This window comes from Pristiophorus japonicus, chromosome 21, assembly GCF_044704955.1.
Source record: "Pristiophorus japonicus isolate sPriJap1 chromosome 21, sPriJap1.hap1, whole genome shotgun sequence".
Lineage (NCBI taxonomy): Eukaryota > Metazoa > Chordata > Chondrichthyes > Pristiophoridae > Pristiophorus > Pristiophorus japonicus.
The window spans coordinates 42,123,457-42,150,845 of NC_091997.1; the positions used below are offsets into that span (position 1 = coordinate 42,123,457).

General features: G+C 43.7%; 1 protein-coding gene across 1 annotated transcript; it reads right to left on the reverse strand.

Moving 5' to 3' along the window:
* Positions 1–13,942: 13,942 nt before the first annotated feature.
* Positions 13,943–19,456, reverse strand: LOC139233665 (interferon alpha-21-like). Its single transcript, XM_070864069.1, has 4 exons — positions 19,325–19,456; positions 19,060–19,149; positions 14,088–14,327; positions 13,943–13,981 (listed from the first exon to the last, which is right to left on the reverse strand). Exons 1-4 carry the CDS (start codon positions 19,454–19,456, stop codon positions 13,943–13,945), a joined length of 501 nt encoding a protein of 166 aa, XP_070720170.1.
* Between the last annotated feature and the right edge of the window lie 7,933 nt (positions 19,457–27,389).

A 27,389-nucleotide genomic window follows, 5' to 3' on the forward strand; every position in this document is an offset into this window, starting at 1 on the left:
AGGGAGGAATATATCACCAACAATATCGGGGGGCCAGATCAGGACCTCTTTACGGCAGGAATGCGGAGCAGGTTGATGAAGAGTGGCCTCCGATGGTGAGGGGTGTGCTACTCGCATTATTGGGACTAGCCCACAGGCAGCGGGTGGGGCACGCCTGCCTATTGTTAGGACAGTTAGAGAATGCAGAAGATAGTGTGCGAGAGTCGAGAGCGGCTAATGTAGAGGGGGATTGGGATCAGCGACAAGGTTCGACCTCTGGGAAAGGTACAGGGTCAGGAAAGCCAAAAAAAAAAGAATTACGCGGAGGAACATGTTTCCAGCTTTTCTGAAGGCAGGGATCCCCAAGAAAAAAATTGATGGAACCCCAACAGGAGTGATGTATTCTTTGTGGAAGCAACACTGCATCCCGGGAACAGGGAAAGGTGAAAGGAGGGAGGTAAGGGAGACTAAGTCGGATAGCGGTAAGTCTGCGGATGCGGAGAAACCACCTCCCGCCAGCCTATACCCCAACGTAGAAGAGCTGTGGCAGGCTAATTCCCTCGACTAGGGGTGTGGCCGGGACCCGGGAGTACCCCCCGTTAGAACCACATCAACCCAAGCTCCCGGGGATCTGAGGCCACACATTCCGATTGCGATACATTGGCGGGGGGGGGGAACATACAAAGAGATGTTGCTTTACTAGACACAGGGGCAGAAGTTACTATTATCCATGGAAATCCAGGGAAACACACAGGGACCCGTATGATCATTAATGGGTTCGGAGGGGCAGAAACGCCCGTTGTCCGAACAACTATCAGAATGGCGTTGGGAAATGGGCCTCCGTGCTGGATAACGGTCTTAATATCAGCAGTAAAGGAACATATTATTGGGATGGACCTTTTAAAGGGAACCACACACAACACCTCGTTCGGGCAATTCTCATTCGCGATATGGGCGATCACTGTGATTGTAGGGGAAGCAAAGTGGGAACCATTGGTAATACCACGGCCATCACGTATAGTGACTATGAAACAGTACCAAATACCTGGGGGACACAAAGAAATAGGGGAAACTGTACAAGGACTCTTGGAGGTGGGTATCATTAGACATGCGGTGTCCCCCTACAATAGCCCTGTTTGGCCTGTGCAGAAACCCGACAAAATTTGGAGGATGACTGTGGACTACCGACAACTGAACAAATTTGCCCCTCCCCTGGCAACCGCTGTCCCAGATGTAGTAACTATAACAGAGCGACTGTCTGAAGAAGGTGCAGAGTGGTCTGCGGTAATCGACCTGGCCAATGCCTTTTTCTCCATTCCAATAGTGGAAAAGTCCCAGGAGCAGTTTGCATTCACTTGGGAAGGGAGGCAATACACGTTTAAATGCCTACCTCAGGGTTACCTACATAGCCCTAACCTATGCCACGGATTGGTGGCCTGGGACCTGGACATGTGCATATTGGCTCCTAACGTCTCACTGGCACACTACAGCGATGATGTACTAATAAGGGGTCCCACAGAGGCAGTGGTGTCAGAAGCCCTAGCTACTTTAGTCCAACACATGCGAGACGGGGCTGGGAGATAAATCCGAAGAAGGTGCAGGGCCCTAGCCAGATTGTCCAGTTTCTGGGGATCCAATGGTCTCGGGGGAAGCACATCATACCCGAGCCTGTAAGGAATAAAATTCAAGAAATGGCCACAACCATGAATAAAACTGAGACACAACGGTTTGTGGGACGATTGGGTTACTGGAGGAGACACATACCTCACCTCACGATGCTGTTAAAACCACTGTATGCCGTAACACGAAAAAAGGCCCACTTCGAGTGGGGAAAGGAACAACAGGTGGCCTTCGATGCAGCCAAAGAAGCCATAGCTCAAGCTGTACCCCTAGCCTCATGAGTGTCTGGACAGCGTGTTGAGCTACAGGTATCCGTTACCAATAATACTGCAGTATGGAGTTTGTGGCAGGTTCAACATGGCATTCGTATACCGTTAGGGTTCTGGTCTAGAAAATTGACAGATGCTGCTACTCGTTACACTCCATTTGAGAAACAATTATTAGCATGTTATTGGGCCCTAACAGAAACAGAAGGACAGACAGGGGATGACAAAGTCACTTTAAGACTAGACCTACCCATATTATCCTGGGTTCTCTCAGAAAATGAGACACATAAGGTCGGGCGAGCGCAGAAAAGCTCCATAGTGCGCTGGCAATGGTATATCGCAGACAGAGCGAGTAAAGGAAAAGAAGGAATCACCCGACTACATGAGCATGTGGCTGAATACCCACAAACAGCTGAGAGTGAACTTGCGCAGTCGTCTGTCAGTTTAACCCAAGAGTCACCACACTGATCTCCTGGGGCCTGGCTTTTGAACAGTTGATACCTGAAGAACGTAACTATGCCTGGTTCACAGATGGCTCAGCGTTCTGGCGAAACGGCCTTCGGCGATGGCGAGTCACTGCGTTCAATCCAAAAACCCAGACAATTGTGCATGATGATGGCGTGAGAGGCTCCAGCCAGCTAGCAGAACTAGCCGCTGTAGTCCTTGCATTAGAAGAGGAACAGCAACAAGTACACATATATATTGACCCATGGGCAGTAGCCAATGGCATGGCGAGTTGGATGCGAAACTGGCATGAACATAACTGGCAAATAACTGGGAAAGAATTGTGGGGAAAGCACCTATGGGAACAAATATGGTCCAAAGCCCAGAAGATGAAAATAACTGTATATCATGTGGATGCTCACATGAAAACACTTCAAAGACTTTTGATTATAATAACACCATTGATAATATAGCCCGGGTATGGGCTGTCAAAGAGGCGGAAGAGGAAGAATATGGCATAGGAAAGTGGGCCCACCACAAATCTGGACATTTGGGCATTCAGGGTACAATACAATGGGCATGAAATAGGGGGTTACATTTGACTATGGACGGTGTTAAACAGATCATAAACACCTGTGAAATTTGTCAAAAGGTGAAGCATTTTCCCCTACAACGACAAACCGGTGCCCATATTAAGAGAGGGACTCAACCAGCACAAATATAGCAAGTTGATTATGTTGGACCTTTAACATTGCATCAATGGTTCCAATATTTGCTCACTGCTGTTAATACCTATTCTGGACTTTTGGTAGCTTATCCAGTGACCAAAGCGAATCAACAAAGTACGATTAAAGGACTGGAGAATTTAATCACATACTATGGTGAGCCAGCAGAAGAACAGTCCGATAATGGGTCGCACTTCACAGGTCAAACAGTGCAACAGTGGGCGGTAGACAACGGGATCTATTGGATGTTCCACATACCTTACTATCCGCAAGCTGCAGGGTTAATAGAACGCATGAATGGACTACTTAAGCAACAGATTAAAATATTAACTCTCACTAACACATTGCAAGGGTGGTTAAAGGTCTGATCACAAGCAGTGCGCAATCTGAATCACCGACCATTGTGGGAGGGAACTTCCAGAAGCCACATGTTAGACAAAGTTAGTGACCCTACTATTGAAAAAGAAAATCAGACTCAGGGCACAGTTTGTGAAAGAGGAAAAGTGTGGTGCAGTACCCCCAGAAACCCTTACAAGCAGGGGAAATCTTAGCGAAAGGAGAAGGAAACACTTATTGGGTGCTCCTGACTGGTCAAGATATTCCTCTCTGTGTTGACAAGGGTAAATTGACTAAACGGGGCTGAATTAATATACTTATGCTTCCTCCCACAGGAATTCTGCCGAAAATGGCAACTTACCAACTCGAGCTGGCCAGCTCTGTGTCTCGTTATCTGTGACTATGCTACTTTCATCCTCAAACACAGCATGGGATGGCCGTATAGGGTGGCGGTTAGCTAACACTGATCGTACGCAAGACAATTACTAATATTCCTCCCACTGTAGACCAAACACATTTCACTCAATTTCTAAAAGCTAACACTGATCGTTGTTTTACTCGTCGCGTTATTACTGCTTGTATGTATTCTTAGGTGTAGATTGCGGGCGTTGCTTGCGCATACTCAACATGTAACTGATGCATTACTCCTTCAACTTGATTATATTACTTAGAATGTCTAAATATCAAGGGTGGATTGTATTTTATAGGGTTAATCACATAGGGTTAATTATGATATTTAGTCATTCACAGTGTGTCTCTGCTCCATGCTTCGTGGATTGTTGTTGCTATATAGAGAGAGAGAAAGTGACCTTGGATGCACACCAGCTTGTTATGAGACGGTCCGCGGCTTGACATCTCATGCTTTGTGGACAAGCACCTGGGGCCTTACAGATTAGGAGTTGGCCATAAGCCACATGCACCCATGTTTTGTTCAATAGTATGTTTATTTGTTAGTATTAAGGTTCAGCACTGTCCCGTAGCTCTTTGAACTTCACCTTGGGCCGTGTTTCGCGAGCGGTGCCGCGATCCCTAATGCTCCAGACCAGCCATCACTTGTGGAGTTCCCGATGGGCGGAAGGCCGTGAGCATTGTTGCATCTTATTATACTTCTCTTTTCTTCGTACACTGTATTATTAATGTTTCTTTTCTCTCAAAAAATGGTGTTTTATTCTTTACTTCATTTGTCTTGTCTCTTATTGAACATTCATCCAGATCCCGAACCTGGGTCTATTATTATTGATCCAAAACAGGTTGATAATGAAGAGGAAAGTCATGGGCTGCAGGAGGATATCAATCTACTGGTCAAGTGTGCAGAACAGTGGCAAATGGAATTTATTTCAGAGAAGTGTGAGGTGATGCACTTTGGGAAGGTTAATAAGGAAAGGGTAAACACATTAAGCGGTAGGCCACTTAATAGTGTAGCTGAACAAAGGGACCTTGGAGTGCTTGTCCACAGATCCCTGAAAGTAGCAGGCCAGGTGGATAAGGTGGTTAAGAAGGCATACGGAATGCTTACCTTTATTGGCCAAGGCATAGAATATAAGAGCAGTGAGGTTATGCTTAAATTGTATGATACTTTGGTAATGCCACAGCTGGAGTACTGCGTGCAGTTCTGGTCGCCGTATTATAGGAAGGAAGTGATTGCACTAGGGAGGGTGCAGAGAAGATTTACTAGGATGCTGCCTGGAATGGAGAATCTTAGTTATGAGGACAGATTGGATAGGCTGGGTTTGTTCTCATTGGAACAGAGGAGATTGAGAGGAGGCCTCATTGAGGTGTACAAAATATTGAGGGGCCTAGACATAGTGGATAGTAAGGGTCTATTTCCATTGGTGGAGGGGGCTATTATGACAGGGCATAGTTTTAAGGTGGTTGGTGGAAGGTTTAGAGGGGATTTAAGTGGGGCTTCTTTACACAGAGTGTTGTCGGAATTTGGAACTCGCTGCCTGGAAGAGTGGTGGATGCAGAAACCCTCACTAATTTTAAGGGATGGTTGGATGAGCACTTGAAGTGCAGTAACCTGCAGGGTCACGGAACTAGAGCTGGTAACTGGGATTAGACTATATGATCTTTGTTGGTCAGCGCAGGTATAATGGTAAGTACTGCAGGGAATAGAATACGGCCAGGGTGATCTCCTGGACCAGTTTCGTTTGCCTGGATGGGTCGGAGAGAAATTTTCCCAGATTTTTTCTCCCTAAATTGGCATGGGTTTTTATCTGGTTTTTGCCTCTCCCAGGAGATCACATGGCTCCAGTTGAGGTGGAGTACAGATGTTTTTAGTACAAGGGGTGTAGCAGCTTTGGTGAGGCAGATTGTTTGCGCTGGGTGCTCTTTGCCTTTCCGTCATTGGTCATGGGTGTTGTGTATCTGCAAAGCATGCACTTCCACGTTCCATCACCAGGGAGCTCATCCACTTAATTCCCAAGGTATCCCAGCATCCCTTGGGAGCACTGTATGTAAGCCGGCCCCTAAGGCCTGTTCCTCACTCTGAAGTGTCTTAATAAAGACTGAGGTCACTGTTACTTTGAACTCCCTGTGCAGTCTCATCTGTGTTAGGAAGACAATAATGGGTTTGTATGTAATATTTAGGGCTGCTGACGAAGGGCCGTGCTGCTCTTTATCGGCTGATGCAGACACGATGGGCCGAAATGGCCTCCTTCTGCACTGTAAATTTCTATGTTTCTATGTTTCTATGTTCTGTGACCTTCTGCTGATGTCTCAAGACATGAGGACACAGTTGTTGAAGATGCTTGGAATTAATTGTGCCATCGTAGCACTAATAACACCATCATCATACGCAGTCGCTCAAAGCAGGGATGACTTGCTTCCACGCCAAAAAGGGATGAGTTCACAGGTGTTTCAATGAAGAACCTAATATTCCAGATCCCGAACTACATCGTGAAGGTTGGAAGGTGCTTGTGCTTGGAGTTTTGAAACGTGTGGTGGCCGTTACACACCAGCCACCATATGGGCTTGACAGAGCTAGTTCTTGGTCCAGTGGCAAGGATGAGCCAAGACTAACTGGAGACCAGCTCTGCTGCACAGGCTGAGCGCGCACACGTATCGCAGTGTGGGCTGGACCGTGCTGCCCCTGGTCCCTCGCCCTTCTGAGATGCAGATTCACGGCTCTCCTGGGCCCCAGTCACTTCCTTCTACAGACGCTTGCCGCTACTTCATCATTCTTGCGATGCCTGCCCACACTGCAATCAGTGACCTGGCTTTGTAGCAGTTGCCCTCCTGCAGCAGCACGCACTGCTCCCTGCAGTGGTATTCTGCCACACTCTGCTCCCTCGAATAGCCTCTTACAGAGCAACATTAAATGGTAGAACATGATCACCCTCACTGGGTACTTCCCTACTCCAGCAGGATCGCTGTGGAAAAGCATCAAATGGAGGCCAGGCATTTCCCTGTAGGGATACAGTGAATTTGGAAGAGATCAATACAGCAGGATGCACCTATACAACTCTGAGCAGGGTGTCCAAGGTGTTAACTCTGGCAGGAAATTTTCAGAATGACCACAAACAGTTGCATGTGGTCAGTGATTTACTGTTGAATGTATCACCAAAGTGAGCTAATTAGAGTCAGGGTTGCATCCATCGGATGAATCTGAAGTTGGCCGAATTAAATTCAGGATATTTTTCTGTTCTTTCGTTTTGTAATTTTTTCCTCTAAGAACATAAGAATATAAGAAATAGGAACAGGATTAGGCCATATGGCCCCTCAAGCCTGCTCTACCATTCAATAAGATCATGGCTGATCAGATCATGGAATCACCTCCACTCCCCTGTCCGCTCCCCATAACCGCTTATTCCCTTACCGTTTAAGAAACTCTATTTCTGTCTTAAATTTATTCAATGTCCCTGCTTCCACAGCTCTCTGAAGCCGCGAATTCCACAGATTCACAACACTCTGAGAGAAGAGATTCCTCCTTATCGCTGTTTTAAATGGGCGGCCCCTTATTCTAAGGTCATACCCTCTAGTTCTCGTCTCTCCTATCAGTGGAAACATGTTCTCTGCATCCACCTTGTCAAGCCCCCTCAGAATCTTATACATTTCAATAATATCACGTCTCATTCTTCTGAATTCCAATGAGTAGAGGCTCAACCTACTCAACATTTGCTGATAAGTCAACCCCTTCATCCCCAGGTTCAACTTAATGAACCTTCTCTGAACTACCTCCAAAGCAAGTATATCCTTTCGTAAATATGGAAACCAAAACTGCACGCATTATTCCAGGTGTTCTTTAAACAAGAAGTATCTCCTTGTGGGTCTATCTTCTTGATACACCCACAAGGATATTTATATTGGTACTTTGCAAAATACTTTCACTCCTCTTCAACAATTTTTGCGCTCTCCGTCTAGAACACTCATGACCACTGGAAGGAGATAATGGCTCTGGTTTTAGTCTGGGCGAAGATTGATTCAAACCCAGATTTCAGAAGGGAAAGGTACACTTTTTGGATCCCTCTCAGAAATATCCAGAACAACTGAAAAATTAAATTTACATGCTACCATTGGTTATAAGCTTCAATAGTTTTATGGGCACAGTATCGTTGGCATTGAAGCATAAATTTTAAAATCAGATCTATGATCGAGGATACTAAGATCAAAAATTGTTCAGAGACTGCACCTTCTCATTACTTTGTCACAGCCTCAGTTTTCTGGCCCCAATTATATTTTGCTTTCCTTTACATTTTGCCAATCACTCCTTTTGCCCCTTACAGCCTTTGGAAAGGCCAACAAAAAAAATCTAAAATAATTGCAGCCTCAGAGTCAAAGGACCTCTATGGACTGTGAGCATGTCATGTATAATTAATTAAGCAAATTGTATAAAGTTGACCCAGCATGATATCAGCAAGCGCTAAGATCTTTCCAATTTTGGGGGATTCCAATGGGCCATAAATATAAGATAGTCACTAATGAAGTAAATATAGCATTGAGGGGAAACATCTTTACTCAGAGAGTAGTGAATTTGTGGAACTCACAACTGCATGGGGAGATTGAGGTGAATAGCATAGATGCAGTTAAGGGGCAGCTAGATAAGTACATGAGGGAGACAGGAATAGAAGGATATGTTGCTCGGATGAGATGAAGTAAATAGAGTGGGAGCATTCTCGTATGGACCACCAATACCAACTGGCCAAGATGTGTTGGGCCAAAAAGCCTGTTCTGTGCTGTACAATTCTATATAATAAGTCTCCTTATGAAGACCCTCAATAATGTTGATACTGGCTCTAAATAGTTCCCTAGTATTGCTGTGGTTTACTTCAATAAATGGAGGCTGCATTAAATTTTCCTCCCATAAGTAGATATTAAAAGCTAGTAAAAGCATTTTTCCATTTATATAGTTGCTTTTCACTTGTTTTTGTTTACTAACCAACATTAAAGTGTATTTCTGTTGGATGGTAATCACTAGTTTTATCTCTCTGCTTTACCATGACTTGGTTGAACATGGCCAGGTCATGTATTTGGAGATGTTGGATTGCGTTGGTCATGTTGCCTGGAACCCTGAGTCTGGGCTGTGAGAGGCTGCAGTTACAGCAAGTTCTCAACACACACACTCTGAGCAAACTGAATGAAATGGTGAGTTTGAACTGATCTTGATCTCTCCCATCGCCAGGATTTTTTTATATGGCAAATTGTATTAACCGGAATTGCTCTGTGTTCCAGGGGTGTGCACTGTCCCTGCTCTGCGTGATACGGTGAGGAGCACTGCACACCCAATCCCTCAACCTGCAGAGATCAGCAGCTTGTCTCAGCTTGTCCAGTGACATAGTACTCACAGCATCTAAGCAGGCCTCAGCAGTTCATGGGCAGCAGAGCTGGACTTGTAGTTCAAAGCTACATATTGAAAATTATCTTCTTTTTTTGTAACAAACCCATTGACTGAGTTTCAGTTGAACAACATTATTTGTAAATTGATATGTCCGTACTTACAGTATAAATGCACACAAGGCCGATACTTGAGGGAAGGTCACTCTGTGACCAGTTACCTTTATTACCAAGACCTCAAGTGATGAAGTTGCGTGGAGCTTCCCCTTTTACACCTAAAAGTCCAGGTTTGGAATATCTCCCACAAGCTCCCCCCTTGTGGCCAATGTTCTCAAGGTGTACAACTTAGGTCAGCTTATACATGGGTTACAATGATAGTTGAATACATGTCATCAATCTTCCTGCAAATTTTTTTTAATGTCTTGCAAGTGCTTTGTTTTGAAATATTTTCATTATTGGGAGCAGGAAGATTTGAATTGAATTAGCTGACTCGGAACAGCACTAAGACCGTTCGTCATAGCCAATGTTCCATGTCATTTTCTTGGTGCATGAGCCCTTTAATTGGCAGCACAGCCCATTCAAATGGTTGCGCATGCATCGTTATCCAGAAATGCCTCCTGAGAAGGGCACGTCCGTGGAATTTGCATCAGGACAGGACTGGACTTGACTGATGTCCCAAACAACGGAATAGCCTGCCATCTAGGCCATGTGGACAATGGCCATTATGATGATGTATTGGAGGACATTCGCACCTCTAAGGCCCCCACTGCCAATCCCCGACCAAGCCCCACACCGTTCCTCGATCCCCAGCCGACCCCTCACCCAACCGAACCCTCCCACGATCCTCGGCTGGAACCGCTTGATCCCCCACCGAGCACCCACCCCCACCCCTCCACCTGTCTGATTCCCCAATCCATGGCCGACCATCCCCACTTCCCGCCCGAGCCCCGTCAATCCCCGACGGACACACCAGCCAATCATCCCCAGACTGATCCTCCCTCCCTCTCTGCATTTGCAGGCCTACCCACACGCAGCCAGCTAGATTCTCAAGCTGGCTGGCTGTGGGCGGGAAACCAAGTGCTCACATGCAAATCCGGCCCTGCTGTTCAAGTTGGCAGGGCCTGTGGGACACATGGCCAGCTGTGTTATCGTCCAAGTCGTCGGCCCACCCGCCCCTGACCCGCCTACTTCCAAAACATTCCGGCCATTGACTAAGTTTCACTCTTACATTCAGTGATACATTCAGTGCTGCATAGTTTGAGCAAGACGAACTTAAAGGAGGGGGAAAATAACATTGAAAATGAGAGGGTAGAATGGGAACCACAAAGGTTTTTGTCAACATCATTGAAAGCATGTAAATCAGAGAATCAGAGAATCTTACAGCCCAAAAAAGCCATTCGGCCACTTTACCGGTGCTGGTTCTTTGAAAGAGCCATACAATGAATCTCACGTTACTGCTCTGTCTGCATTGCCTTGCTAATCTTTCCTTTTCAAGTATGTATCCAATTCCCTTTTGAAAGTTACTGCTGAATCTGCTTATACCACCCTATCAGATGGTGAATTCCAGATCATGACAACTCGCTGTGTAAACAAAATTCTCCTCATCTTCTCATGGTTTTTTACTCTCATTTGTTCTGATAACCTCTTTCTCCTTAAAGGAGCAGCTGATGCTGGGTATTATTGCACAGGAAAGCACAGTCTCCAATGCCTTGTCCCAGCCGCTGGTGAACTTGTGTCATTTTGGACAATGAGGCCCAGCTTTTCTGTGCTCTGACCCTGGCCAATTTTCCAGCCTTAGGATCATATATGTAATTTTGCTAGTGATGGGGGGTGGTGGGGGGGCGGCGTTGGTGTGGGCGTAACATTTCTTTCGCCTTTTTCAATGCTTTTCTTACCTGTGGATTAACTTTTAATTATTTGCTTGCTTGGACTCTCAAATCTTGATGTGGATACAAAGCAGACTAACATTCAAACAACATGCTAAATTGTGAAATTTATTGTACCAAAGGTGCAGGTTCTTTGTCTGCTGTGGTAATATGAAATATTGTGATCTAAACTGGTGTCTGGGTCAATAATATGCACCTCGCAGACAAGTTCTCTCTGAGGGCTGATTGGAGGCACACAAAGACTGCCCAATGCTCAGTGCCCATGTCCCCCAGTTTGCCCTGCCATCAAGCAGTAATCTCTCATCTGCTGTTGCTGACTTTGCTCATACTGATATCTTAACAATAAGGGGATAAGGGGTTATGAGGAGCGTGCGGGGCAGTGGAGCTGAGTCCATGATCAGATCAGCTATGATCTTAATGAATGGCGGAGCAGGCTCGAGCGGCCGTATGGCCTACTCCTGTTCCTAATTCTTATGTTCTTATGTTCTTATAAAGAGAAAGCTTCCCATTGGTGGCTGAGTGGGCAAATGCACTGCTTTGTTTGGAAATGGTATCTGCTGAGTAAGCGATTTCTTGGGATAGTTTCAGGAACATTGTAAAATCCTACAGTGCCACTATGCTAAAGAATGGGAGAATTAATCGAGAGTTTTGCTGTCAAGATGAACAGATAGTCAATTAGCTTTGTTTTGGCCTCTGATTTTTTTATTTACATCTCAGTATATTATGAATATAATGTTCTACTCTGAACAGCAACACCGTTATGTGGTATCTTCAGCACAGTAAATCATCCACAATGTTTCACAGAGGTTAGAAATAGACTCCAAACAGCAGGACAACAGTAGAGATGGCTAAAGACAAGGTGGGAAGGATGAGTTTTGAGGAGGCTTTTGAAGCTTGGGAGATTAGGCTTTAGGCATACAGTTCCAGAGTTTGGGCCCAAGGCACTGTAAACCATGCCACTGAGAGTGGAGCAGAGGGAAAGGGAACTGCAAAGGTGATTAGTCACAAGAGCAGCGGGCATGTTGCTACATAGAGTTGCAGGAGATTGCAGATGTTGAGAGGAGTACAGACATGGAGAGATTTGTCGACTTGGCCAGGGACTTTGAATTCAATGCATTGGGAGGTGAGGAACCAATGGAGATTGGTGAGGAAGTGGGTAATAGGGAGCTGTGACATAGTGTAAGACATGCTGCAGGAAGACACGTTTTGGACAAATCAGAGTTTATGATGACTGGAGTTTATTGGGCTGACAAAAAGGTCCTCGGACAATTCAGGTCTGGAGCTGAGGAAAGAGTAGATGAAGGTTTTGTTGACAATGTGAGAGCGCTAAGAGTAGACGGAAATTATGCTGCAATGATCAAGGCATTCTTGGTGCTGGATAATATTTTGGCCTTGAAGTTCAACTCAGCATCCAATTGATCCCAGATAAGGCACAGGTTTGGATTCAGCCTGAGTGAGCTGCCAAGGAGGGGGATGAAATTGGGGCTTGTTATAGAGTTTTTGGTGTGATTTAAATAGGGTGGCTTTGGCTTTGCTGGTCCTGAGTTGGGAACAATTCTGGCTCACCTATGATTTACAGTCAGATGGTACAGTGGTGGTCCATGAATTAAGGGTGACGGTAGGAGGGACAAAGCTAAAAGTCAACAACACACATAAGGAAGTTGACCCTATGTGAAAGAATGATGTTATCAAAGGGAAGCATGTAGATGAAAGAAAGAGCAAGTTTCTTAAGGGATACCAAAAGTGAATGAACTGGGCCTGAGAGAGAAGCCATTTTAGGAAGTGGATTGGTCATGTAGAGGCAGGGCCAAGCAAGGACAGTGCCACAGAAGTGAATCTCACAGGAGAAATGGTGGGAAACGATGGAATGATAGATCATGTGGCACACACGAGAGAGGTTAAGGAGGACAATGACAGACAGGATGTCTCTGTGACAAAGGATGTCTCTAATAACCATGAGAAGGGCAGTCAAATCTCCAATCTCTGACACTCTTTATCATGCTCGAAGTGGCAATCAGAGATATTGAGGTACAGAAGGGACAAACTAATGCTGCTGGATGATGGAATCAGTGGATTGTGTGCTTGAGCATTTGCATGTGCGAGCGAATCAAAAAGTATTTATAATTAAAAATGGCAAACCAAGTGCATTTACCGGCACGATAAATAAATAGCTTCTCATAAAGCATGAGAGGCAGAAATTATTGATGTATATTTATCTAAAAAAACAATGTAAACATTGTCATTTAAATTCTGTTCCATTTCAAGAAATGCATATTTGTTATTTATTTGACTTGACACATTGTGTAAAAACGGTAACATTTTATTGTATGAAGATATCACAATAATAAAACTGACTCAATTCAGGTGGGATGAGGAGGAACAGTCGTGTGAGCCGCGTGGGCCAGTGCAGAGAGCTGACACTGGAAAACCAGCGAGTGGAATAAGGTGCCCAACAGAGCAAACCTGAGATGAAACTTTTCATTGTAGCTGCTGCCAGTCCATAATGAACGGGACAGATACAGCATTTTCCTCAGACTCGCTCCAATGAAATCTTAACATTACATCACAGGAAAATATCACGGTAATATGTATCAATAAATTAAAATAAATAATTATATATGGAACAATATCAAGATATTACTTGTTCTCCATCAGTCACTTAGCTGCAATACAATATAATGTCTGTAAAAATATAATGATTCTTTTATAAGTAGAAGATAATTTAAATAAATATTCATCATTCCCAGTCTGTACTAAACATGTCTTTGGAATGTAACAATTTAATAAAATTGAACAATTTGACGATAAATAATTATGGTTGCCATGCTCTGTTAAACACGTCTATGGAAAATCTTGAATTTCTCTTCTGATTTTTGCCGTGATGAAAAGGATCTGTTGCAAACAGGTCTTGGTCTCAGCCCGGATTATTTTCCAAGGCGCAGTTACTGAATCTCTGCAAAAGAGAAATATTGAGGAAAATCCATTAGAGGATGAACGGATTTAAATGCGGTGAAATGAGCTGCATGTCGATATTCACAGTCAAGTATCAATGGTCCCACCTTCTGTTTGAGAAACTTTCTCAGCTTTTTAAAGTATTTGTGAATGGAGGCGTTTCTGCTCGGCCTGGAGTCTGAGCCCGGTTTCCTGACACATTCTTCCAGCTTCCCGATCTGTCCATCCAAGAGAAGACGAAAGTTTTCGACCTTGCCCCGGGGCCATGTGACTGAACCCAGGTTCATGCTGTAGATCTTGGTAAGATGACGGAGTGTTTGATGGACAAACTGGATCCTGTCCTGGCTCTGTGAAAAAGAAGGGTGGTAAGAGAAGGGATAACCAGCAGTGGATAACCAAGGAAATAAAGGAGAGTATCAAATTAAAAGCCAATGCGTATAAGGTGGCCAAGGTTAGTGGGAAACTAGAAGATTGGGAAAATTTTAAACGACAGCAAAGAATGACCAAGAAAGCAATAAGGAAAGGAAAGATAGATTACGAAAGTAAACTTGCGCAAAACATAAAAATAGATAGTAAAAGCTTTTACCGATATATAAAACGGAAAAGAGTGGCTAAAGTAAATGTTGGTCCCTTAGAAGATGAGAAGGGGGATTTAATAATGTGAAATGTGGAAATGGCTGAGACCTTAAACAATTATTTTGCTTCGTTCTTCACAGTGGAATACACAAAAACCATGCCAAAAATTGCTGGTCACGGGAATGTGGGAAGGGAGGACCCTGAGATAATCACTATCACTAGGTGGGTAGACACGGTAATGGGACTCAAGGTAGACACGTCCCCTGGTCCTGATGAAATGCATCCCAGGGTATTAAAAGAGATGGCGGAAGTTATAGCAGATGCATTCGTTATAATCTACCAAAATTCTCTGGACTCTGGGGAGGTACCAGTGGATTGGAAAGCAGCTAATGTAACACCTCTGTTTAAAAAAGGGGGCAGACAAAAGGCAGGTAACTATAGGCCGGTTAGTTTAACATCTGTAGTGGGGAAAATGCTTGAAGCTATCATTAAGGAAGAAATAGCGGGACATCTAAATAGGAATAGTGCAATCAAGCAGACGCAACATGGATTCATGAAGGGGAAATCATGTTTAACTAATTTACTGGAATTCTTTGAGGATATAACGAGCAAGGTGGATAGAGGTGTAGCAATGGATGTGATGTATTAAATTTCCAAAAGGCATTCGATAAAGTGCCACACAAAAGGTTACTGCAGAAGATAAAGTTTCGTGGAGTCAGAGGAAATGTATTAGCATGGATCGAGAATTGGCTGGCTAACAGAAAGCAGAGAGTCGGGATAAATGGGTCCTTTTCGGGTTGGAAATCGGTGGTTAGTGGTCTGCCCAGGGATCTGTGCTGGGACCACAACTGTTTACAATATACATAGATGAACTGGAAGAAGGGACAGAGTGTAGCGTAACAAAATTTGCAGATGACACAAAGATTAGTGGGAAAGCGGAATGTGTAGAGGACACAGAGAGGCTCCAAAGAGATTTAGATAGGTTAAGCGAATGGGTTAAGGTTTGGCAGATGGAATACAATGTCAGAAAATGTGAGGACATCCACCTTGGAAAAAAAAACAGTAAAAGGGAATACTATTTGAATGGGGAGAAATTAGAACATGCTGCGGTGCAGAGGGACCTGGGGGTCCTTGTGCAGGAACTCTTTTTGGAGCAAACAAAAAACATTAAACCGTGCCCCCCGATCTGGGGGAAACACCAAACATTTACAGGCCCTTTTATTTTTTTGAAGTATTTTTTGGGTTTTTTTTTTGGGCACAAAAACATATTTTTTCTCCAAGTGCCCCCTATAAAAGGGGAGGGGGACACTAACAGCACCGGCAATTAAAACAAATTAACTTAAAAACATAAAATCAAATTAAAATTTGGTTGCCGGGCATGATGATGTCCTTGTGCATGAAACTCTTTTGGATGTCCTTGTGCATGAAACTCTTTTAGAGTCTACCTATAAAACATAAAACATTAAACCGTACCACCCGACCTGGATGACACACCAGACATTTACAAGGCAAGCCTACTGCACCTGGTATTCCCAGGCAGTCTCCCATCCAAGTACTAACCAGGCCTGACTCTGTTTAGTTTCCCAAATCAGACGAGATCGGGCGTTTTCAGACTAGTGTTAGTTTGCAGGTGCAGCAGGTAATCAGGAAGGTGAATGGAATGTTCGCCTTCATTGCGAGAGGGATGGAGAACAAAAGCAGGGAGGTCCTGCTGCAACTCTACAGAGTATTAGTGAGGCCGCACCTGGAGTACTGCTTGCAGTTTTGGTCATCTTACTTAAGGAAGGATATACTAGCTTTGGAGGGGGTACAGAGACGATTCACTAGGCTGATTCTGGAGATGAGGGGGTTACCTTATGATGATAGATTGAGTAGACTGGGTCTTTACTCGTTGGAGTTCAGTAGGATGAGGGGTGATCTTATAGAAACATTTAAAATAATGAAATGGATAGACAAGATAGAGGCAGAGAGGTTGTTTCCACTGGTCGGGGAGACTAGAACTAGGGGGCACACCCTCAAAATAAGGGGGAGGCAATTTAAAACCGAGTTGAGAAGGAATTTCTTCTCCCAGAGGGTTGTGAATCTGTGGAATTCTCTGCCCAAGGAAGCAGTTGAGGCTAGCTCATTGAATGTATTCAAATCACAGATAGATAGATTTTGAACCAATAAGGGAATTAAGGGTTACGGGGATCGGGCGGGTAAGTGGAGCTGAGTCCACGGCCAGATCAGCCATGATCTTGTTGAATGGCGAAGCAGGCTCGAGGGGGTAGATGGCCTACTCCTGTTCCTAATTCTTATGTTCTTATGTTCTTAACACACACAATGTCATTAGAGGGGGTCTGTTCCCATTTAGCTTTCGAGTATTTATGGGAAAGGACCAGCAACAATGACAGGTGAAAATATTAAACTGGCGGAGGGCTAATTTCAGAACCCAGAAAGAGGTTCTGGTCCATGCGGATTTTAATCAAAGATTTGCAGGTAAATCTTTCAATCAGCAATGGGAGGCCTTCATGGCGGGCATAGTTTGGATGCAGTCTAGGCACAATCCCATGAAGGGAAAGGAAGTGCATACAAATCTCGTTCTCCTTGGACGATTGAAGCTATAGGTTTTAAAACGAGACAACACAATTCCAGAAAATACAGGCCAGTCGGCTTAACACTGGGGCTGGGATATGTATTCGAGACAATAAATCAAGAGATAATTAATTATCACTTTGAGAAAACGGGTTAATACATGATCGGTAGAAGGGATTCGTTAAAGGCAAATCATGTTTGATTAACTTGATTGAGTTCTTTGATGCAGTAATGGAGAGAGTTGATGATGGTAGAATAGTGATACGGTGGGCAGGAACATCGGCGGGACCCAGGTACACTGGAGGAGCGGGAAGGTAGGGGTGGATGAACTGTGAGAGATCGTGGCGGAGGTGCTGCGAATGTTTTTGTGGCAGAGAAGCGGCGAGAGATCGTGGTGGAGGAACTGTGAGAAATCGTGGCGGAGCTGAGGTGAAAGTTTGTGGCAGAGGAGCAGCGAGAAACCGTGGCAGATGAGAGATCGTGGTGGAGGTCCGGCAAATTAGCGTTCGGGGCCCAGAAGAGCTGAGGGCCCAGGGGCAGCACTGCGATATGTGTGTGCACTAGGTCCGTGCAGCAGAGCAGGTCTCCAGTCGTCCTGGTTAACCCTTGCCATTAGATAAAGCCCTAGCTCTATCAAGCCCATGTGGTGGCTGATGTGCAACGATCATCACACGTTAAAAAAATCGACGCACAGACATCTTCCGCCCCTTCGATTGGAGTTCAGGACTGGAATATCGGGTCCTTCATTGAAACATCTGTGAACCCATGTGGAAGCAAGTCATCCTCGTTCGAGGGATCGCCTATGATGATGTGTGATAGGCTCAATAAAGAGAACTGCTTCTAATGGTAGAAGAATCAGTAACAAGAGGGCACAATTGGTAATTGGCAAAAGAATTGGAGGTGTGATGCCGGATAGTTTCTTTACACGGCGATTTGTTAGATCCGCAATAAATGTCTGAAAGGCTGGTGGAAGCAGATTCAATAACAACTTTCTAAAAGAATTTGGATAAATAATTCAATGGGAAAACTGTGTAGGGTTATTGGGAAACAACATGGGTGTGGGATAAATTTTATAGCTCTTTCAAAGAACTAGCATAGGAACGATGGGCCGCATGGCCTCCTATTGTGCTGGATCATTATATGCTCCAATGATTTAATAGTTGAAGGGGAAATATGTACACGGTTATGGGGAGTGGGCAGCTTAGTGGGATTAATTGGAAAGCTGTTGCAATGAGGCCACATAGGCACGATGGGCATAATGACCGCCCTCTGTGCGGTATTATTACATGACTCTATGATTTAACCAACCCGGGATCGGGCAAACCTCACAATTATCATCATAGCTCCGGAGTGACAAGGTTAGAGGGAGGCAGATGGTTACAGGGATTAAGATAAACATCAGGAACAAGATGATTAGAGGTGTTGAGAAGATTTCAGTGAGTCGGATAATTAGAGGGCGTGAACTGAAGGCGTGAGATGGTTACAGTGAGTGACATAGAGGTGGTGATATGGTAAGAGGAAGTGAGACAATGACTGGGAAGCAGTTTGTTATGGGAGCACACAGATTATATTGGGTTAAGTGAATAGAGGGCGTGAGATGATTGGATGTAATAAGATAATTAAAGGGAGTGAGATAATGAGTGAGGTAATGAGATTGAGATAATTAGAGGGAGTGTGATAGTTAGAGTGAGTGAGCTAGTTTGAGTGAATGAGATATTAGAGAGAATGACATTGAGAGTAAATGAGCGAGTTAACGAATTAGATAGAAAGACTGACATCGTCGGAGAGAGTGAGATAGTGCTTCCACGTTCACATCAATGGGCGGTCAACACTGGATTTTAATTTCCTGATTAAAGTTTTGGCCCGGATGTTGAACTTACTCGTACTTTTGATAAAAGTCGAGTTTGAATAAAATAAAACAACAATCACCTGTAATACCTCCGAAAGTTTCACCAGATTCAGGGGCTTGGTTTTCAGCGAGAGCTTCTCTCTTACACACTGTCGAGGGATGCGACCGCCCTGAGACAGAAGATAATCGCTGTTACTGACAACCCGAGAGACAGCAATACTGGAGCATCAGTGACTTTTATTTGATACAGTTATAAAACCCCAACTATCTCCCCATATCTGACTTTTCACAACAAACAGCCCCTGTGTGGTTCGGAATCCGGCTCGGGATGCAGGTTAAACTCACCATTTCATTCAGTTTGCTCAGAGTGCGTGTGTTGAGAACTTGCTGTAACTGCAGCCTCTCACAGCCCAGACTCAGGGTCCCGGGCAACAAGACCAACACAACGCAACATCTCCAAATACTCGCCAAAGCCATGCTTAACCGACCCAGGTTAAAGCACCGATCTGAAGGCTCAGAAGCCGAGCGGGTCCGGCTTCAGCTCCGAAAACGATTGTGTCACTGAATTAAAGTCTGGAAGTGGAAATGCAGCGGCTTGTGATCCGGGAGCGGCCGCCTGTGTTGCCGAGTGGTGTGGGAGTGCGGCTGGACACTGCTGGGAGCGGACACTGCCATGCTGCCGGCTTCAATGGGTGGCATTACATTCCAAAAGTGAAATCAGGCTGCAGGAGATTTGGAAGAGCGGCAGGAGAGCAATAGTTTGTGCGTTTTTTGTCTGAGGTGAGGAATCCAAAAACTAGAGATTCCTGAAGCAGCGACTGGAAAATGCCCGAGAAAAGATCCCAACCAGCGCTCGGCTTCAGCTCCGTGTTGTGTGGATTCGGTTCCCCGGGGCACTAAGGTGGTGCAGAGGGAGGCTCTGTATTGGTGGAGTGTGGACATGTGTTGGGGGCTGTATTTTATAATCGAGTTTACAGTGACACGAACAGCGGGAATCCCGGGGCCGCGGATTTAATGCTGAAATTCGGCTCCAGAGACAGCGGCTCCATTTTAAACCCGCTCTCTCCCCGGTTTGCTCACATCGCGCTGGGACTGTTCACACTTCGCAGCTTGGACATTGCAGAGAGCCCGGCTCACAGCCCAGGGCACCGCTTGATTCCCGCTATCCCCGCCCGGAGTCCCCTATCCGAGACTCTGCTATTTAAGTCGAAGTTGTTTCTCATTTCTGGGCTGTTTCCTGGAGTGATTTTGACATTTTGTTTTAAAGAATATTGAATCCGCTTCGACTCTGAGTCCGAACATGATCCCGATGCCTTTTCTTTCACCGTTTCTTTCTTGTGTCTCTCCCGGGAAAGTGTCCGTGTCAGTTTCTCTCTGGAAATGAGCCTTGTGTCAATTTCAGTGAAAGCGAAAGTGTCTCAGGGAAAGTGACGAGTTTTGTCATTTCCGAAAGTGAGGATTGATTGTAAACAGACCGGCTCACACTGAGAGGGGGAGGGGGAGCTGGGAAAGGTTTGGGATATCCGGGATTTCCCCGGTTACACAGGGAATGTCACAAAATCACTCTCAGCTGTAACCGCGAACAATAACTCCCGCCCAGTGGCTCTGGGACTGAGATCCCAGGAGTACCAGCTGTAGACAGCAGCAGACAGTTATTCTCGCTTCCGTCAAACAATCAGATTGCAGCAACTTACAAAGATCATGTGTCGGTGAGAATCTTTTCATCAAATATTTTAGTTTAGGCATATTTCATTGAACATCCGAGGCTGGGGGTCAAAGGTGAGAAGGAGAGCTCAGACGAAAAGTAACATTTCAAAATACGCCTATAATTGTAATCTGTGCTGAAGAATGTTCTAAGAATGAATTTAAAAGTATAGAACGGAGACGAAACAGAGATTAGGGAGCTTGAGGGAAAATAGTTTTTCTAGATAAATAAGGAGAAGCTGCTTCCTGTGGCAGAAGGGTCAGTATCCGGACTGCACAGATTTAAGATAATTACTCCTGCTCCTGTTTCTTCTACTCCTGCTTCTAGTTCTTATCTTCCTATATTGTTGAACACTAAGGGAATTAAGGGCGCTGGGGATAGGGCTGGACCATGAGGTTGAGGGAGAAGATCAGCTCTGAGCTTGTGGAATAGTGGAGCAGGCTCGGGGTCCGGATGGCCTTCTCCTGCTCCTATTTTTTATGGTCTTATCCAGAGGTGTGATGATCAGACATTTATTCTTGATCAGATCTGGAATGCACGGCCTGAAAGCATGGCGGAAGCAGAGTCAATAATAATGATCAAAAGGGAATAGGAGAACCACTTGAAGAGGAAATTTGCTGGGCTCTGGGGAAGGAGTCGGGGGAGGGGATTAGTTGGATAGCGGTTCAAAGAGCCGGTACAGATATGATGGGCCGCTCGGCCTCATTGTCTGCTGCATCATTCTATGATTCAATGATTCTATTACACTATATGGTTAACACTGGTGGGAAACATAAAGGGAGATAGTAAGTAATTGTAACAACACATTAATCTATAATAAATACAAATCTTTGATCCTCGCACATTTCCTGCTGCACAGACTGACTTCCTGATGTCATGTTTGTGTCACACTATTTGAGCTAACTTTCTCCCATTGTAAAGTCCAATACCAACATTTACAGTAGGTCTTGCCCGTGTGAACTTGACCATCTGATTTCCCAAAGTGGCCACTGGCTCATAAAATTTGACGGTAATGATGTTGGACTGTTGGGTGTGAGCGCGTGGTAGGCTGGTGAATTAGTTGTGGAAAGATTAAGGGGTAGGAGTTGCAAATACAGCAACAGTACCGGTTAACTGGCCTATGTAAACTACCATGTAAGTGATCACGGTCGATGAACGCATCTTTAGGCCACAAATCTCACTGAAGATTATCTCAAGTTCTGATTACATTTTTTCTCAGCTTTTACCCTTGAAAATTGCTCAACATTTGCAATTCTATTTTGAAAAGTCAGCTGTTATGATACAGTTGCAGTCCTTGTCCATGAGAGTGTTGTTTTTGTGCCTTCACATTCTTCCACTTGAGAGAATAGTGTGGAGTGAGAATACTCAGTTGAGCAGCAGAAGAGTAACACAGTGGTACTGTCTCGGAGAAGGAAAGTTGGGGTTCAAAAAGGATTCAGAGTTTTGACTGGTGTGGAACAAGAGGGCAGTGGAGAAGGGAGAATAGAGCGGAGAGGGACTCCCAGTAACAGGCAGCAGGTGTGGCAATCCAGAGAATGTATAGTCAGTGTGGAAAACTGACAGACACAAATGAGAAATAAATATCACTCCAGTAAAAGTGTAATATTGAAAACAATTTATTTACACCAACATATTTTTATTCAGTCTAAAAAGTTTCCAGTTTAGAAAAAGATGGTCTATTCCCAACTCTTAATAAATACCAATATATTAACATTTCTTTTGAAACTCATTTTACGCCTTTTATAAAACTGCAATATTTAATTACATGAAGACACCACAACTATAAATATCAATAAATTCGGAAGACATGAGACGAGTTGAAGTGTTGACAGTGGGGGAGCAGAAATGAGAAAGAAAAGATTGAGAAGTGACTGTAAACAAGCCACTAATGATTATAATTGCCCCCGACACAGCTGCATGTCGGGTCTGCTCAGCGCTCACAGACCCGAAATTTGGTAAATGCGCATGGATGCCAGATCACAGTGGGATCTCCACTCGTTGGGGAAAAACATCTTTCCCACCCGACCCACCACCGATCGTGCCCACTGACCCCCGCAAAATCCAGCCCTCTGTTCCTGCATCCCCTTTCAAATTGTACTATTTTGTTTATATTGCCTCTCTTCATTCTTCCTCCCAAAATACGTCACAACAATAAGGTGTATTTATATAGCACCTTTAACGTAGTCAAACGCCGCAAAGCGCTTCTCGGGAGTGTTATCAAAGAAAATTGGACAAAGGAGATATTACGACAGGCTTGGTCAAAGAGAGAGAAAGGAGAGATAAATAGCAAGAGAGTGAGTTTTCGGGAGGGAATTCTGTAGTTTTCCACATTTCTGTATTAAATGTCAACTTCCATTTGTCTGCCATTTCACCGCGAATAAACAGACAAAAGACAGAAACACTGTTCTAAAATAAAAGCCACTTCATAAAAGTGATCAACGTACAAAATGTGTATCGTTTCACTGTAATTTCGTACGAAGCTGCTTTGAATAAATATGGCTTATCAAATTTTTCAACTGTATGTATGCTTTATATATATATGGATATATATCGACAGATACATGCACACTAAGCATTTCTATCATGCACTAAGTATCTTCAAAACAAAATAAATATTGTCAATTGGTGTATATTGCCCTGAATAATGTTATAATAAATATTGTTTCCTTTGAAACGGAACAATGTAAAAAGTAAATCAATGTCCGTAGTCTCTATATAATATATAATTGGGAAATCTTTAGGTTCTTCTGGTCTTTTTTGCTGGTTTATGAAGTTGATTGAACAACAAGCAGAGCAACACTTAAAATAACATTCAAGCATTTTTAAATAAATAATCAAAATACCAATTACTACTAAACATGTCTATGGAAAATCTCTTCTAATTTTCCCCATTATGGTACGAATCTGTTGTAAACGGGCCCTGGTCTCAACGCGGACTATTTCCCAGGCGCAGTCACTGAATGTCTGAGAAAGAGAAATATTCAGGACAATCATTAGAGAATGAACAGATTTAAATGGGGTGAAATGAGCTAAATGTCAGTAATCACACAGTCAAATATCAATTGTCCCACCTTCTGTTTGAGAAACATTCTCAGTTTCTTAAAGTATTTGTTAATGGAGGAGAATCTCCTCGGCCTGGAGTCTGAGCCCGGTTTCCGGACACATTCTTCCAGCTCCCCGAGCTGCCCATCCAGGAGCAGACAGAAGGTTTCCGCCTTGTCCCGGGGCCTTGTGACTGAGCCCAGGTTCATGCTGTCGATCTTGGTGAGGCGACGCAGTGTTTGATGGACAATCTGGATCCTGTCCTGTCTCTGTGCAAAGCACACACAATGTCATTAGAGGGGATCTGTTCCCATTTATCCAGCCCGGGATAGGGTAAAACTCACTGCCAATCACCGCAGCTCAGCTATATCTTAATTTAATGACCATCTGTAGATGCAAATATATAAAGTGTATGAATTTAAAACCACAGCATGGTGATTGTTGTTGGTAATATTGCTGTGTTAACTAACTGCTTCCTACTACATTCCGATGTTGGTTAAGTTAACCCATCTTTCTCAGCAGACTAACTCATTCATTCAAGTAGACAAACCATTCCGCAGAGTGTTGCCCAGCACAAAATGTTTACACTTATTACAATGAATAAAGTAACGCGCTCAAATTAAAAATGATTTAGGTTCGTTTTATTTTGTTAATGTGAATATATTTCCCACATGGTGATTGCTCCTGGAAACAGCGATCTGGAATCTCACAAATCGGCTGTATCGGGGGTCAGCTCTGAAAACAATATCTGCCCAAGTTGCTCTGCTTCACTGTTGGATTGAAAGGAATATTCATTCTGGGCGAGGTGTGTCCCTTTTAAGGGGCACACCAGGATATTCCTTTGACGTTACAAAAAATTGATCGATTTTGGTTCTAACCGCAGGTGGTTTTCAGGCAAACGTTTCACTCCTTTCCAAAGTAACTTCTTCATTTGAAACCTTCCACTTTCTGCTTAATTAAAAGGTGGCATTCCCTTTCATCAACAAGGATACAAGAAATAGTCTTCGATATTAAATACAGGGCAGATAGTTCTATAAATGTCACATCAGCTGTTCCTCAGGTTCCGGGACTTACAATCGCAATTAATAAAATTATACTTTATATATTTGTTAAGGTCTTAAAATACGGAACCGTTTTACTTCTGAAACTTCTCAGGTCACTGCCTGTGTTCAGACTTTGGGTGATCCCATGGCACTTTCTGAAGATGATTTGTCCTGGTCCTCTGTCCAATATTTATCCCTGACCAATTAATTATCTCGTCATTATCTCATTGCTGTTTGTGGGACCTTGCTGTGTGCAATTTGACTGCCGCGCTTCCATACACTTTAAAAGTACTTAATTGGCTGAAAATCACATTGTCATGTTCTGAGGTTGTGTAAGAAGTTATATAAATGCCAGGTCTTTCTTGCTTCTTCTATAAACTCACCTTTGCAATAAGTCAGGTATAGTCATATCACAGAGAAATATACCCATGTTACATTTCTCCATATATAACATATATATATATATACATAGGTATGCATATATAGAGGTTAAAATAGTATGAGTATATATATATGACCTTATTTTTCTCAGTTTCCCACAAAATGATTGCTAGGTGGCACAAACAGTAACAGAACAAAGAATAGTGTAGAAAGAACATGAATTAAATGGAGGAAAAAAGCAAAGCCAACTAACATAGTATTGGAACGCATGTTTGTTAGTGCGAGAGAGTTACAAATAAGGTTGATGACCTACAGGCGAAAGTTGCCACGTGGATGTTATGATATAATGGCTATAACAAAGACCTGCCTTAAACATGGGCAGAAATGGGAAGTAAAAATTCCTGCCTACAATGCATTCAAGAGGGACAGGGAAGAAAAAAAATGACAAGAGGAGTTTTGGCAGTATTGATCAAGGATAACATTACAGGTCTACAGAGGGACAATATATCAGAGGTTTCAAAAATGGAATCTATTTGTTTAGAGTTAAGGAACAGAAAAGGAGCTGTTACTTTGTTAGGTGTTTCTTGTCGACTCATACATTGTGAGAATTAGATAGAGGAGAAAATCTGTAGCCAAATTACAGATAAATGTAAAAACAATAGAGCAGTAATAGTAGGGGACTTCAATTAATCTAATATCGACTGGGGGGGGGGGGGTGGCGGAGGCGGTGAATTCTTTACCTTCCTTGCCATTGAGTAAATGGCATGGAAGGTAAAGAATTCCTAAAATATATGTAGGAAAATCTTAATAATCCATATGTTTGTGGCCCAACGAGGACGAAAGCAGTGCTGGATCCAGTCAGTGGCACTGAATATCAGGTGTGACAGATAATGGGCAGCCAATCCATTAGAGCATGAGACAAATCTCTAGCCCCATGGACTTTCAAAAGGCATTTGATCAAGTGCCACGTAACAGAGTTATTCACAAAATAGAAGCACATGATATTAGAGGGAGAGTGGCAAATTGGGTACGTCGATGGCTGAGCGAGACCAAGCAGAGAGTAATGGTGAATGGATGATTTTACTGAGTGGAGGGAAGTATGCAGTGGGATCCCCCAGTGGTCAGTATTAGGACCATTGCTTTTTTCTGCAGGGAGTACAATTTTGAATTTTGTGGATGATACAAAACTTGGCAACGTAGTAAATAGTGAATAGGATAGTAGCAGATTCAGGAGGACAGAGGCAGACTGGTGAAATGGGCAGACACATGGAAGATGCAATTTACTGCGGATAATTGTGAAGTGATGCTCTTTGGGAAGAACAACGTGGAGAGACAGTATAATCTAAATGATATTATTTTGTGGAGGTGTAGAAGCAGAGGGACCTGGGGATGCACATTCACAAATTGTTTAAATGCCAGGGCAAGTTGATGAGGCGGCTAAGTAAGGGTATGGGAAACTCAGCTTTCTAACTTGAATCGAAAGCAAGAAAGTCATGCTAAACCTTTACCAATCAATGGTCAGGCCTCAGCTGGAGTAATGTGTACAATTCTGGGCACCGCACTTTGGGAAGGATGCCAAGGCCTTGGCGAGGTTACAGAGGATGTTTCCCAGGATGATACCAGGGATGAGGGATTTCAGTTATGTAGAGAAATTGGAGAAGCTAGGATAGTTCTCCTTAGAGCAACGAAGGTTAAGAGGAGTCCTGAAAGATGTATTAAGAATTATGAGGGGTTTTGCTGGAGAAAGTGTTTCCTGTGCCAAGTGGGTCGGTAACCAGAGGTCAGAGCTTTAAAATAATTTGTAAAAGAACAAGTAGAGACTTTTTTCAGACAGAGGTTTGTTAAGATCTAGAATGCACTACATTAGTGGGTGGTGGAATCAGATTCCATTGGAACTTTTAAAAGACACTTGGACATGTATTTGAAAGGAACTGATTGTTTAGGCAATACCCTTCAATACTATTGGTTCTATCTAGAAAAGTATTGAAGTGTTTTCCCGAAACAACAAACCACTTTTCTCTTTCACATGCTGTGAATTTCCAGCACTTCCTGTTTTAATTTCATATTCATTTTCCATTAAACTCTTCTTCATCCTTTATACAACGGTGTGTCTATTTAACTTTGTTCTCTTGTGCATTGTTTTCTAATTCTAGATGGCAGCAATCTTTGCTGATTTTCCTCAGTGTGGTTTCAATCATTATGTAAGAGATATAAAGCAGTTTCACCTACGTTAAACAAT